The sequence below is a fragment of the Rattus rattus genome, chromosome 8 (genome assembly GCF_011064425.1).
Source record: "Rattus rattus isolate New Zealand chromosome 8, Rrattus_CSIRO_v1, whole genome shotgun sequence".
Taxonomy (NCBI): Eukaryota; Metazoa; Chordata; class Mammalia; order Rodentia; family Muridae; genus Rattus; species Rattus rattus.
In genome coordinates, this window is record NC_046161.1 from 99,386,055 (window position 1) to 99,399,426 (window position 13,372).

The 13,372-nt window shown below is 55.4% G+C and overlaps 1 protein-coding gene across 1 annotated transcript in view; it reads right to left on the reverse strand.

Annotated features, from left to right (window-relative positions):
* Rnf123 (ring finger protein 123) overlaps positions 1 to 13,372 on the reverse strand; it is a 28,587-nt gene that overhangs the window by 5,884 nt on the left and 9,331 nt on the right. The window contains exons 10-31 of the mRNA XM_032910590.1: positions 13,201 to 13,326; positions 12,695 to 12,809; positions 12,511 to 12,615; positions 11,990 to 12,115; positions 11,780 to 11,872; positions 11,635 to 11,708; positions 10,877 to 10,994; positions 10,579 to 10,678; positions 10,337 to 10,398; positions 10,121 to 10,192; positions 9,812 to 9,932; positions 9,150 to 9,251; positions 7,551 to 7,657; positions 7,088 to 7,286; positions 6,476 to 6,621; positions 6,168 to 6,251; positions 5,378 to 5,485; positions 2,554 to 2,731; positions 1,531 to 1,605; positions 932 to 1,019; positions 756 to 843; positions 587 to 671 (exon numbers count right to left, since the gene is read on the reverse strand). Coding sequence (XP_032766481.1) covers positions 587 to 671; positions 756 to 843; positions 932 to 1,019; positions 1,531 to 1,605; positions 2,554 to 2,731; positions 5,378 to 5,485; positions 6,168 to 6,251; positions 6,476 to 6,621; positions 7,088 to 7,286; positions 7,551 to 7,657; positions 9,150 to 9,251; positions 9,812 to 9,932; positions 10,121 to 10,192; positions 10,337 to 10,398; positions 10,579 to 10,678; positions 10,877 to 10,994; positions 11,635 to 11,708; positions 11,780 to 11,872; positions 11,990 to 12,115; positions 12,511 to 12,615; positions 12,695 to 12,809; positions 13,201 to 13,326 — 2,372 coding nt within the window. The remainder of the gene's footprint in view (positions 1 to 586; positions 672 to 755; positions 844 to 931; positions 1,020 to 1,530; positions 1,606 to 2,553; positions 2,732 to 5,377; positions 5,486 to 6,167; positions 6,252 to 6,475; positions 6,622 to 7,087; positions 7,287 to 7,550; positions 7,658 to 9,149; positions 9,252 to 9,811; positions 9,933 to 10,120; positions 10,193 to 10,336; positions 10,399 to 10,578; positions 10,679 to 10,876; positions 10,995 to 11,634; positions 11,709 to 11,779; positions 11,873 to 11,989; positions 12,116 to 12,510; positions 12,616 to 12,694; positions 12,810 to 13,200; positions 13,327 to 13,372) is intronic.

Below are 13,372 nucleotides of genomic sequence, written 5' to 3' on the forward strand. Positions count from 1 at the left end.
AAGGAAGGATTTGCTGTGTGAGTCTGCACAAGACTTTTGACCTCTCTGGAAACATGCAGAGACCAAGACACTGGCTGCAAGGAGTGTGATGAGCCCTCTCTGCAAGCTACACAGCACCCGATGAAGGCCCTTGGGCTAAGGACACTTTGAGAGCCTCTGTTCTTAGCCACATCTATGCCCCCTCTGCGTCCTCATCAGTTTCTAGCTTGTGCCCCCTCTTGAATCAAAGGTCCAAGGCCAGAAGATAACAAAGAAGGAAGAAACACTTCAGGGATATGGCTGGGAGTAAAGAGGCAGGCAGAGGGGAGTGAATAAAATATGTCCCTACCCACTGTGAGTTTCCGCCAAGCTGAAGGGGTCCTTCCATTGTTAACCCTTCACTACCAGCCCAAAGGGAACAAAAGCTCTCATCCCGAAGCATCCCTGTGCTAAGAGGGAGGAAAATGGGGGCCTGAGGGGAAGGTTAGGAGCCTGACACAAGCCCAGGCAGGAGGCTTGGAGAAGACTCAAGGACAGTGAGAGTAGCAGGAAAGGGGTACTGCCTGTCTGGGGCTGTCTCCAGGGCTGGTCTAATCTGAATACTCACTTTGGAGGCTGGGCAAATTAGCATCCTCTGGCTTGGTTTTCAGCAGATGTGGCAGCCGTGTGTAGCGGTACCCAAAACCACAGCCCTGCAGAGTTAAATAGTCGGAGTCAGGGACAGGGTGGCATCTCCTTCCCACAGTCCTTAGCTACTGCCCTCAGGTCAGGCTTACCCTCCAAAGCCGCACCAGGATCCAGTTGGTCTGGGCCCAGGGTCGTTGCTCATAGGGGGCCAAAAGGTTCCTCACCATGGCGATGCGCCTAGGAAGGAAGGTGAGGGACGGCAGGTATAGAGTGAGGCTGGGCATGGTGCTGTCCAGAGGGGTACATATCCCCCCAAGCTACTTACTGCTCCTCGGGGATCCGTTCCACGGCCCGCAGGGAGTGTGGGTAGCACACGTAGCTGGCCAGGGCCTGCATCAGTGAGTCTCGAATGTCTGTCAGGATATGCTATGCCTTAGCAAGCTTCTGGCATGGGCCGAGAACCCCAAGCCTAATGCCCACATGGCCACCATTAAGGTAGAAAACAGCTTTCCAGCCATGCTGATCCTCCCCCATTCCCAGGCCCTCCCTTGGGACATGCTGACCCACTCCCCCATTCCCAGGCCCTCCCTTGGGACATGCTGACCCACTCCCCCATTCCCAGGCCCTCCCTTGGGACATGCTGACCCACTCCCCATTCCCAGGCCCTCCCTTGGGACATGCTGACCCACTCCCCCATTCCCAGGCCCTCCCTTGGGACATGCTGACCCACTCCCCCATTCCCAGGCCCTCCCTTGGGACATGCTGACCCACCCCCACTCCCAGGCTCTCCCTTAGGACATGTTGACCCACCCTCACTCCCAGGCTCTCCCTTAGGACATGCTGACCCACTGCCCCATTCCCAGGCCCTCCCTTGGGACATGCTGACCCATCCCCATTTCCAAGGCCCTCTGTAAGACATCTCACCAGTGCCTACTATTCGAGGGTCAGCAAAGTGTTTGGCGAGGATGGCAGCTAAGCGGGTCAGGGTCTCTTCATAGCCTGCAAAAGAGGGCAGTGAGGACTGTGGCCAGGAGTAAGGGTTCCAAAGAGGGCATGTCCTTTGTCAGAGTGGGCAGGCTTGTGTAGCAGAGCCCAGAGCTGGCTGTGGGAGCCAGTATGGACCATGTTAGCATCTGAGGACACTGGGCAGGGTCATACAATGCAGTGGGACTGATGAAGGGACAGATGCACCCACTGTGGGGAGTATGCGGATCCACATCAAAGTCTGATCCTTCCACTATGGGGAGGGAGTGAGCGGATCTACATCAGAGTCTGATCCTTCCACTGTGGGGAGTGAGTGAGCGGATCTACATCAGAGTCTGACCTGGGATCTAACGCAGTTAGGAATATGCCTGGTGACTCAACAGTCAAAGTCCCTTGGTCCCTAAAGCTCAGTCTTCAAAGACAAAAGCAATAGCAAGGACTGGGCCAGGCAAACACCAAGTGAGAGTCTGCCAGCCAGCATACAGCCAGCTAACTCAGGCCCCATTGCTAGGCCCAGCAGAGATCAGTGATCTTAATGACACAGAGGAACTTAAAGAGCCCCAGCGAGACTCACTTCTTGCTACACTTTACAAAGACAAGCTACTATGCCTATCTCACTGCCACTCTGTGACCAGTACCAGAGCAGCAGAGCAAGGAGCCAGCTGGCTGTGAGACCACAGCAGCTACCAACCACACCAGCAAAGGAAAAGGAGCTAAGGGCCCCACCCAGTTTCTGTCCTTGGTGTACCTCTGCTGCAGCTTCCAAGCCTGCAGGAATTAATTGAGTACAAAAGCCTGATATGTGTGTGTGTGTGTGTGTGTGTGTGTGCGCGCGCGCGTGCGCACGCACACACACATGCATGCTTGGGTCACAACAGTGAACCTGGGCTTGCCAAATTCAGTCTGCAGGTCTCTGTCTGCACACCCCACCCCCACTCCCCAAATTATGACTGGCCCTATCACCTGGGAGCTCCTCCATGCTGTGCACAGGGCCAAAATAATTCTTAAGGGCACTGTAGCTGTTGATAGCCACACTTAGGTAGAACTCGGGCATGAAGGCAAAGAGAGATCCTGTGCGATCCCCATGCTCGATGGTCTGTAGGCAGACACGCAGTAACCAGTAGATATCCAGCATTTTCTCCTGCAGGAAACACAAAGGATGTGTTTACCCAGAGGGTCACAGGGACACGGGCTGGGCTGGGGTTCAGGAAGGCCTACACAGGACAATGGCATCACAACTGAGACCAGGACTGCAGGAAGTGTGAGCAGTGAACCGAAGGTGGAGGAATGAAGTTCTTGGCAGACAAGGACCCAGCCAGTTCTCACTGCATCCCAAGTGAGAGATAACCCATTAGGGGAGGCACTGAGCTTTCCCGGACAGAAAGACGCTGTACAGACAAGTGGGACCGGGACTGTGAGGGAGGCACGACACTGTCCAGGCCTGAGACAGTAGAGGGGAGGACTGGAGATCCAGGACTAGGGAGATGTTGACTGGCTGTGTTGCCCACACACCAAGAAGGGCGACCCATTTCTGAAGCTGAAGATCAGGGAGCAGGGAATCAGGACTGGTGCAAGGAGGAGGAAGTGTAGCTCGGCGCACTATGCACCAGTGCACCAGGCATCAGTGCATGCTACCCAAGAGTCTGTGGAGAGGCAGGAAAACTTGGTCTGGAACCTAAGAAGAAGCTGGTGGGAAAGGGAAGGCAGCCATACAAAAGGCCCCGTTCCCACAGTGTGACTTTTAGAGTCTCCATCAAGATTAAGTAAAGGGACACAGGACACAAGAAGGTGCCATGGCCCAGCTCAGATTCAGTCTGCACTTGACACCAGCTCTCTGAGGTGTTCCCAATCACAAACCCCGAGAAAATGCAGAGGAACGAGGAATGGACCTGGGTCCACCCATGGGCAGTGGGTACACCATTACCGCAGAAGACCCAGGAAGATGAGTCTGAGGCGGACTGAGAAGTGCAGCCAAGGGGCCAGTGAGAGGTGTGCCACAGAGGCTGGGGACAGGGCGGACATCGTGATCACTGTCTCAGAGGTGGAGGAGCCTGTGCTTGACCAAGAGTGGGGGAAGGGAGGAAGCTAAGGCAGCAGAGAGGAGAGTGCTGTGGGCAGCTGCAGTCCAGGAAACACCCACCCTTTAATAACAGGCAGGGGAGGGAGAGAGGGAGGAGCACTGAAGACGCAGGAAAGCCTGCCTCTAATCCACACTCAGGGAAAGCCTGCCTCTAATCCACACTCAGGGAAAGCCTGCCTCTAATCCACACTCAGGGAAAGCCTGCCTCTAATCCACACTCAGGGAAAGCCTGCCTCTAATCCACACTCAGGGAAAGCCTGCCTCTAATCCACACTCAGGGAAAGCCTGCCTCTAATCCACACTCAAGGAAAGCCTGCCTCTAATCCACACTCAGGAAAGCCTGCCTCTAATCCACACTCAGGGAAAGCCTGCCTCTAATCCACACTCAGGAAAGCCTGCCTCTAATCCACACTCAGGAAAGCCTGCCTCTAATCCACACTCAGGGAAAGCCTGCCTCTAATCCACACTCAGGGAAAGCCTGCCTCTAATATCCACTCACCTGCCTCTAATCCACACTCAGGGAAAGCCTGCCTCTAATATCACACTCAGGGAAAGCCTGCCTCTAATCCACACTCAGGGAAAGCCTGCCTCTAATCCACACTCAGGGATCCACACTCAGGGAAAGCCTGCCTCTAATCCACACTCAGGAAAGCCTGCCTCTAATCCACACTCAGGGAAAGCCTGCCTCTAATATCACACTCAGGGAAAGCCTGCCTCTAATATCACACTCAGGGAAAGCCTGCCTCTAATCCACACTCAGGGAAAGCCTGCCTCTAATCCACACTCAGGGAAAGCCTGCCTCTAATCCACACTCAGTAGCCAAAGGTTGGGCTCACTCTTGGCCTGAGATTCAGAACAAGACATAGATGTCTATGGTTGCCACTTCTACTCAACATAGCATTGGGGATCACAAACAGGAAAATCAGGCAAGAAATACAAATTTAAGGCATCCAAATTGGGATGGGAAGTGAAAAGCCACCTCTGTTCACAAATGCTGTCTTATGTTTAGAAATCTTAAAGGTTAAAGAAGAAGAAGAAAAGGGAAATTCCAAAGGTCACACACACAGGGAGAATTAGAAACAAATTCTGTGAAGTTGTAGGAGACAAAATGAAAACTACTAAATATTGCTGGAAGAAATTAAAGACACAAATAATCAGAGACATTTCCATTCATGGGCGGTTGAGTAATATTGGTTCAGTTGATGCTGACCCAAGGAGTCTACCACGTCCAACAACGTTGAAGAAATGGAGAACTGGGGCTAGAGAGGTGCCTCAGGGGTTAAGAGTACTTGCTGCTCTTTCAGAGGACCCAGGTTCGATTCCCAGCATCCAGTGATGGCTCGTGTGGGATAGCACCTGGATACACGCGTCAGCCTTTACTGAATGAATGAGCAGGTGAAAGAGAGTTGAGAAGCGGCCAGAGACTCAAGGGGCAGCAGGTGAATGAGGAGGGCCAGGGCCAGCCCAGCAGGCATGGGTAGAGCGGATAGTGCCTGAGAGGAGTGAGGAAAGGAGGCAGGTAGGGGCGGAAATGGCCCTTACTTAAGTCATAGGTACAGGGAATGGTCTGGTGAATAGGGCAAGATCATAGGTACCAGTGCCCCAAGAAGGCAGGGGTCCGTAAGGGTCCCGGTGCAACCATGCCCAGCCAACAATCAAACACAGAGGCTGAAAACATCGCACGCCAGAGAGGGCCGTGCTACTCACCTGTGAGTAGACGGTGGCATGGACCCAGGCAAGCCTGCGGCTCAGGTGGTCCAGCTTTTCTGAGAAAACCTTCTGGCTCTTGGTCAACTCTGCAAGGATATCCTTCCTCTGACCCCGAAGGAGAAAAAAGACAATCAGAATATGGCCTCATGTCCGTCTCTCACCAGACAGTCTGGTTGAGGCTCTTCTAATGCCCAAGGCAGATTAGGGGTGGGGCTCTGCTTTCCAAACCCATTTCTACCAGTGCTGACCAGTGGCGACCTGAGCAAGCCCAGAACAGGGCCCTGGTTAACCCCTCAGTCAGGCTGTACAAGTGAGAGGTCTGTGAGCTTCTGGTGTGAGCATTCAGGACACAGGGTCAGACTACAACGTCAATAGCTGGCTAAGCCCAAGGCTTTGATGACAGTGAGAACCGAAGGCCTGTTAGGGAGGCCCAGCCCAGTCTAGGCATGCTGTGGCAGAGGGGCTCCAGGGACTGGGAGAGCCAGGCCTGCTTCCTGCTGACTCAGTAGCTAAGGAGGCACTCAGGGTCCATCCATTATTAACGAGGATGATGGGCTTGCATCAGCACTTAGTGGGCAGGGGTGGGAACCTTGGCCCGGGCTGCACTGGTCGATGGGGCTCAGGTTATACAGGCTGTGGTGCAGTCAGTGCACAAAGGAAAGTGGTGGGGCAACCCCAAGACCAGATTTCCTTTATGGGATGCCCCAGTATACTTAGGACCCTCCAAGTAGACTGTCCCTGTGCGACACACTTCTGTCCCAATACCCCCTGCTGGTCCCAGCCTTACCCTCTTAGGGCACCGACGTAGCTTGTCCTCGGTGTCTCTCAGGGCCATTGCATACTCGTTGACATCATCAGACACACCCACCATCTAGAGTATTGAACACCACATATCCAGGGTGACTCTTGGGTACCTTAACCAGGCTCTTAAAAACCTAGTCTGGACCCAGACTGCAAAGTTCCCAAATCGGGGCCTTTTCCTACAAATGCATTTCGGGTCAGGGCCTGGCAGCAACATGTCCGTGTGCGCCAGCACCCCGCAGGCAAGTGTGGAAGCATTCACACACACCCCACGGGTGGGCTGACAGTGCAAACCTTGCCCAGCTGCTGGTGAACGCTCAGACTGTACATCATGACTGTGCCGTCCAGAACTTCCAACAGCGAGTTCTCCGTTAGCGGCCGCTCAGGCTCTTCAGGGGGCCTCCCCAACAGCAGGCCCTCATTCCAGTGGCTGCCCTCAACTGGGGAGCAGAACACTGAATGAGAGCCAGGTTCCGGTGCTGGGTTTCCGTGTGTTGGAGACAGAGTCTCACTATGTAGACCTTAAACTCACAGAGACCTGACCACCTCTGTTTCTGTCTACATTAAAGGTGGCACTGCCACAGCCAGCTCCAGTTTTCTCTTAAGTAGTCACAAGCTCCTGGGCCTTCCAGGAGAAGGGATTCCCTCTCTCTTCCTTGCCCAGAAGGGGAGCTTCAGGGAGAATGGGTCAAGAAAGTGTGGGTGCAGGGCAAGGTCCTGCAGCACCAGGACCTATTTTTGTAGTATTGATTTCACATCTTCAGACTGTGCTTCCTGTGCCCTTGGGATGTGGCCAGACCTCAAGGTGGTAGGGAATGGGGGGAGGAGGGGAGTATTTGGGCCTTGCCAGAGATAAGGGGTTGCACATAGCACAAAGGTCCCTTAGCAACTCTGCCCAGCACCTACTGTCCTCACGGGTCCTCTGTTCCACATTCAGGGAGCGAACTTTTACTTTCTCCATGGTGCTCAGAAGCCGCCGTGGGGTCATGAGGCTCACGGCTGCTGTGCTGAGGAAACGGTTGGCTCGGCCCAGGGTTGGAGAACTGAGCCAGCCAGGCCGGGGCAGGGGCAGGGCCCCTCCTATGGCCAGGGCTTGCACGGGACGCTGTGGTAGAGAAAGGGGTCAGAAGCTAAGCTGGCTCTCCAAGACTAGAGCCTAAGTAGACCTCTCCTGATGCACAGGGTTGGGGGATGGCACAGGGATGGGGGATGGGACGGGGAGGGGGTCATGCCTCTCCACCTGCAGCCAGGGAGCTCCCCGGTGAGCAGGTCCTTGCCTACAGGGAGAGAAGCTGGACCTGTGTCATACCCCTGCCTACCAGCTGAAGGGAAAGGCCACCGGAAGCCTCTGCTGTCCCTACTGCCGCACCTGGGCCGCTGTGGGGGCCGGCTCTTCATCCTCATCCAGGTCATCCATGGTGGCTGCCTGGAGCTCCAGGGGATCAATCACGATATTGGCTTTGGAAGCAAGGTCATCTGAGAGACATGGCAGGATGGGACACTTAGGCCAATGGCACCAGAGGGACCCCAGGGGTACAGCTCTGAGTGGTGATGGCACGGGCAGGCTGGGCAGGGGAGCTTGCATAGCTAACTCCCACTGTGCTTCTCTACCCTTTCCCCTCTTACTCCAACCCAGCCTTCTGTCTACAGCTCAGGGGTCCTTCCTCTAATCGCAACTAGCAACAGAAGGCACCCCTCATTAGAGCAGCCCCGTGGATCCAGGGTTTCCTGTCACTTCCAGTTCCAAGACTCCTGCTTCCTGAGTGCTCCGTGTACACGAGGTCACAGGCTGCCTAGAGCCCTCACACCTCACTCTGCAGACTCTCCAAGCCCCTGTCTAGCTTAGGCTTGGCTTCTCACTGGGTTTGCAGGGGCCTCTGACACACTGAACTTGTCACCTCAGCCTTCGCTCGCCCCCCTCGCCCCGACGACACCCAGTCACAACTTCTAGCCTAACCAAGGTTATCCAGTGCCTGCCAGCCCTGCTCCCCTGCGGCAGAGCCCTATCCCTCCATCAGCTGGGTCCCTCTAACCACTTTCAATGGTTGCCCTTCAGGCCATCCTCCCCACTCTGCAGTCAGATGGAGCCTCTCATAACACAGACTGCCTCAGTCAGGCCTTCCAAAGCTGCCGTCCACGGAGGGTTTGCACCTTCTGTGTGGCCCGTAAAAGCTCAGACTGGCCTCACTCCCCACAGCCCCTGCCTCAGACTTCACCTCCCAGACTGTCTGTAAGCCATGGTGGGAGGCATCTGAGTTTCGTTGTTGCTAATTTTTAACAGTGTTTTTAGATTTATTTTATTCTTTTACTTGTGTTTTCTGTACATGCACCACGTGCAGGCCTAATGCCACAGAGGTCAGAGTGCTGGGGTCCCTGACACTGGAGTTCCCATCACTGTGAGCTGCTATGTGGCGAGCAAACCCGGGCCCTCGGCCACAGCAACAGCGCTCACAACTGCTGAGCCAACTCCCCGCCCGGCCCTGTGTGTTGCTTTTTAAAGCAAGGGTTTCACTATGTAGTCCAGGCTGGCCTGGAACTCACTATGTAGACCAGGTTGACCTTGAACTAATGGAGATCCTCTTGCCTCTCCCCTCTGAGTGCTGGGATTAACAGTATGTGCTACCACAATCTGCCTATATTTGGCCTTCTTGCCCTTGGGTTCACAGTACCACATGCCCCTTGCTCTGGAAGTGAACTATGTTCGCCAATGAAGGCCACTGCACACCCCTTACCAGGAGCCTAACCCCGTGCTGATATACCTGGCTGTCATTCCATCACTCATGCCTAGCCTGGCTCTTGTGACCAGGGAAGGCACTGCTGGCTAAACTGGAGATCAGATACATACAGCAAGGCAGGTCACCCTGTCTGAACAGTTAACAAAGACTTGGGCGCCCTCTGCTGGACACAGTATGGCTCAGCACCACAGCGCAGCAGTCGCAGAGGCTGCTCCTACCCAGCCTCCACTCACCTTTAAGGGTCTTTCGAAGGTGTGAGAGGAGGCCCCCGAGGCGCTGAAGGTCGAAGTAGTCCACCTTGCCATTATAGAAGATCTGGGGCGGGATATAAGCCTCTGCAAGGAGTCAGGGATGGAGGCTCAGCAGGAGAATTCTCCTGAGCCAAATCCTCTCCTCTAGCCTTCTGACCTTGGCCATCTACAAACCCAAGCAGACAGCAGAGCCAAAACCCGGGCCTCCTTGTCTCTCCCACTCCTTGCTGTTCTAGGTTAATGCCCACAACTGTAGAACCTGGGGTGGAGGGAATTCTTGGCAGCTGGTTGCTCAAGAGAACAGAAGGACGAACCATGTGATATCCCCCAACCCAAGTACATATCCTGTCTCCTACCGACCCCTGGGGACACTGTCTGCCCAGTAACCCATTCAAGGCAGCTGGACAAAGGACAGCACAGAGGTCTGGGTACCAGGCCCGAGGAACGTAGCTTGTCATGGGCAGAGGTGTTTGGAGGCGGGCAGACAATGTAGGCCCAAGGCCTCAGAGTGTGGGACTCCTGAAATGGACGCAACTGGGCAGAAGGGCCAACAGCCCCCACATCCTGCTCAGCTCTCTCCAAGCCCAGGGGCAACCCCAGGCGTTTCAATCCGGCGTTGCCAGCCTGGGTCTGCTGCTACTTACCCTCGCTAAAGGAAGCATGGGGGTTGGAAGCTTTGTATTCATCCCAATAGAAACGCAAGGCAGACACCAGCCGGTGTAGGAAACAGACCATGTACTCAGGGGGGCAGAGCACGGGTGTGTTCTAGGGCAGAAAAAAATGTATCGGTGCCAGCCCAGAGCCCAGCTCATTCCTCATCCAAGGCCGTGCCAGGATCCCAGGAGGGAGTCAGCAGAGGAGACAGGTGTGTGGCAGGCTGAGGTGCTGGATGCCCTGGGTGCAACCCCTGCAACACAGCCGGGAGCCCAGTCGCCACCCTGGAGGATACCTACCCCCCGGCCACTGGCATTCTCCTGCAGGAACTTTCGGAATTTTGTCAGAAAGATGTACCGAGAAGCTTCACCCTTCGAGGGATGGGAAAACAAGGGGCTGTGCTAAGGTGTGGACTCTGTACCTTACCCTGCGCCCTACCAGACGAACATAAACCGGCCCATAACAGCCCAAAACCTCCAAGTCACAGAGCCACGCAGGAGCCCTGGGCCACTCACCCCATTGTCATCCTTGTTGTCCAACAGCAGCTTCAGGATCTGGACCTGCAGTTCTTCCACCACTGAATGGGGCAAGGAATATGGCCCTTAGGCTCCCAGGGATGGTAGCAGACAGCAATTTTGTCAGACCTCCACCCCCAGGGGACCCCAAGCCTCCCCTCCCCTAGGTATGGTCCCCACCGACTGTTCCTCTGAGTATACACACACACACCCTTCCCACCCACGGCTGAGCAGGGGCTGACCTTCGATGCGTTTCTTGAGTCTTTGGCAGCCGCGCTCATAAGCTCTCCTCCGCTGCCGCTCTTCCGTGGTCTCCTCCTTTGCTTCCCGACCGTCTTTGCCCTACGCAGGGGCAGAGAATGGGAGAGAGTGGGGTGTCCTGGGAACTGACTTACTCAGGACTGCTTCACACAGAAGACCTCTCGCCCCAAGGACTTTGGGAACGGGGGCAGGAGAGGTCTCAGGTGCCTGGTGCCAGATGCCCAGGTACGCAGGGCAGGCCCTCACTGCCAGCTCCCGTCCCACTCCCGGTCTGCCCACCTCCCTGCTGGAGCGATGGGGCCACCAGGTGGTGGGGATGAGTTCCTTCAGGCCAGCCTCCTCCACACGCAGGGGACTCTTAATGTAAAAGAAGACCACGGACCGGAGCATGTCAAAACTGGGAGTTGTCAAGGAAGAACTCTGTTCTCCAAAGAACCTGCTACAACCCTCATGAGGCCTCTCTCAGAAGCCCACCTCGGTGCACCCGCCACAGCTCTCCTACCATCAAAGGGACTGATTTCACCATGCAACGTCTCATGATGGTGAACATTAAGAAAGATCTACAGTTACCGGCCAATCAGCAAGCCCCGTGCTCAGCCAGGGTATGAGAAAAGCTTGTCAACGGAACACATGGCCCTATGTTTCCACTGGTTTCTGCCTACTAGAAGCTCAAAGAGACCAGATGAAGATGGTTTTTGCTTAGGCCTCTTGGTCAGCTAGCCTCTTTCTCTTTCTCAAGACGGCTCAACGACACCGCAGAAGCAGGAGGGCTGCCTCTTCAGAGAAGGCCATGTCTGTGGCACAGAGAGGAGCTGAAGAGGCTACGGGCCTTCCCACACCTCCACAGACATGGTGAAGAATAGCCCTGTCTGGGCGGCCAGGTAGCCACCTCCTCCCTTTTGCCTTCTCTGCTCTGTAAAGGGGTTGGGATTCAGCTGAGCTCTTCTGAACCTTCTCACAACCCCTGGCCTGATGAACACTGCCCTCTGCTGACGTCAGGAGGCACTACATGGCAGGTCTGCCTGGCAGCAGGATACAGGACATTGCTAAGCAGGAACTTGCGGGACTTCTCATGTCTCAGGACGGCCATAGTGAGGCGCAGATAGTGGATCTGTGGAGAAGCGGTACTCAGAATAGGCAGGTGAGGCTCAGGGGCTTCCGGGCAGGGACAGAGGCTCCCACCTGTAGACCCAGGTCTGGAACAATGGGCGAGAATCGGTAGAGACGTAGCAGAGACATCATCAACTGCTTGAGGCAATCCTGAACTTCATAGTCCTGGGAAGAGATGCTAGGGCAGCCATGATGGAGGCCTTTTCAAAGCCCCTTCCCATACCTCCCTTACCCAAGATGGAGTCTGATAGCCTGGCCTGAGCCTGGAGTCAGAAATCTTACCTCCATGAAGAGCCACAAGAGGTCCAAGATCTGGTGTACCACGGACTGGGCCTGCTCAGGGGTGCCCTTCTCCACAATGCCCAGCAGGAAGCTCATCAGCACGGCCTCCACTAGGTACACCTTGCGCTGCAGCAAAGGGCAGGCACTAGTAAAGTTGTGGCCTCCTGCTCTACTCAGGAGACCTCTTCTCGTGTTGAAGAAGCAGGCCTCAGACACCAAGTCTTGAGTCCTTCAAGTTGAGCCCCTTCCAGAGTCTGACTGAGGGACAAGAGGAGCGCCTGGCCCACAGTCTCTCTGGGGCTTTGTTCATGGCTTTGTTTCCTTAGCCTGTGACGTCTCGACCCTTCCTTCCCAGGATGTTGTCCTTAAGGTCTGAGGGCTGTGGTCATACAGAACCCTGGCAGGTGACAAACTGGGTCTCATGCACAAGGGCACTGAGGCCCTGGAGGACGCATGTATCTACCACAGGCACATCTAGCATGTCCGTCCCCTCTTCCCTTCCCTGCCCGCCCTCTGCTCACCAGCAGCGGTGCAAAGTGATGGAAGATGTGGGCCAGTGTGAGGAGGACAGTGGGCTGCCCGTGCAGCTGCCACTCAGAGCTCTCCTTCTCCACCAACCGCCCTTCCTGTTGGGTGAGAGAAAGACCATGAGGGGAAGCGGGCCAGAGTGAGACCCCAGTTCACCCAGCCCAGGCCCTGGCTCACCGCAGGGTCCAGCTCTACACTTAGCACTGCCTGGAAGCAGCCCAGCAACCTCTGCGCCCGGACCAGGTCAGCAAACGGAGGGTCCTGCAGGGGCCGGAAGCCCGCAACTGGGTAGGTAACACTGAGTTAAGCCAGCAATGCCCGACCTGAGGCTTAGATACATTGTTCCCTCCTTTGTTTCCTTCCTCCCTCCCTCCTTTCTAACCAGCGCTTAACCAGAGGTTCAAGCTGCAGCCCCCCCCCCCATCTGCATCACAATTCTCTGCCTGGTGGGTGGGAGGGGGAGTGGGAGGTGAACTCCTTTGTCATCTCATGCTTACCTGCTCAATGGAGACAGCTGATGGCACCCACCTTAAAGGGGCTTTCGTCCTTGGACCAACCTAACTAAGCTGCATCTTGTGTACAGTGCAGCAGCGGGGCCTGCCACTGGCCCACAGTGCTCCTGGGCTAGGGAGACCCTTATCCTAGATGCCAAGCCACCCACAGACACCTTCCCAAAATGATATCGCAAAGGTCGGCTGCCAAAGTTGAATGCCACAGACTCCTTGAACGACAGGCTGATGGCTGGGAAGTACGCCATTCCTAGGCCCCTGGAAAGGTTCTCAAAGGCGGTGCCCAGTGACACACCATTCCTGGGAGAGAAAACAGGTAGATCTGTAAGCCCACACTACAAGGGTA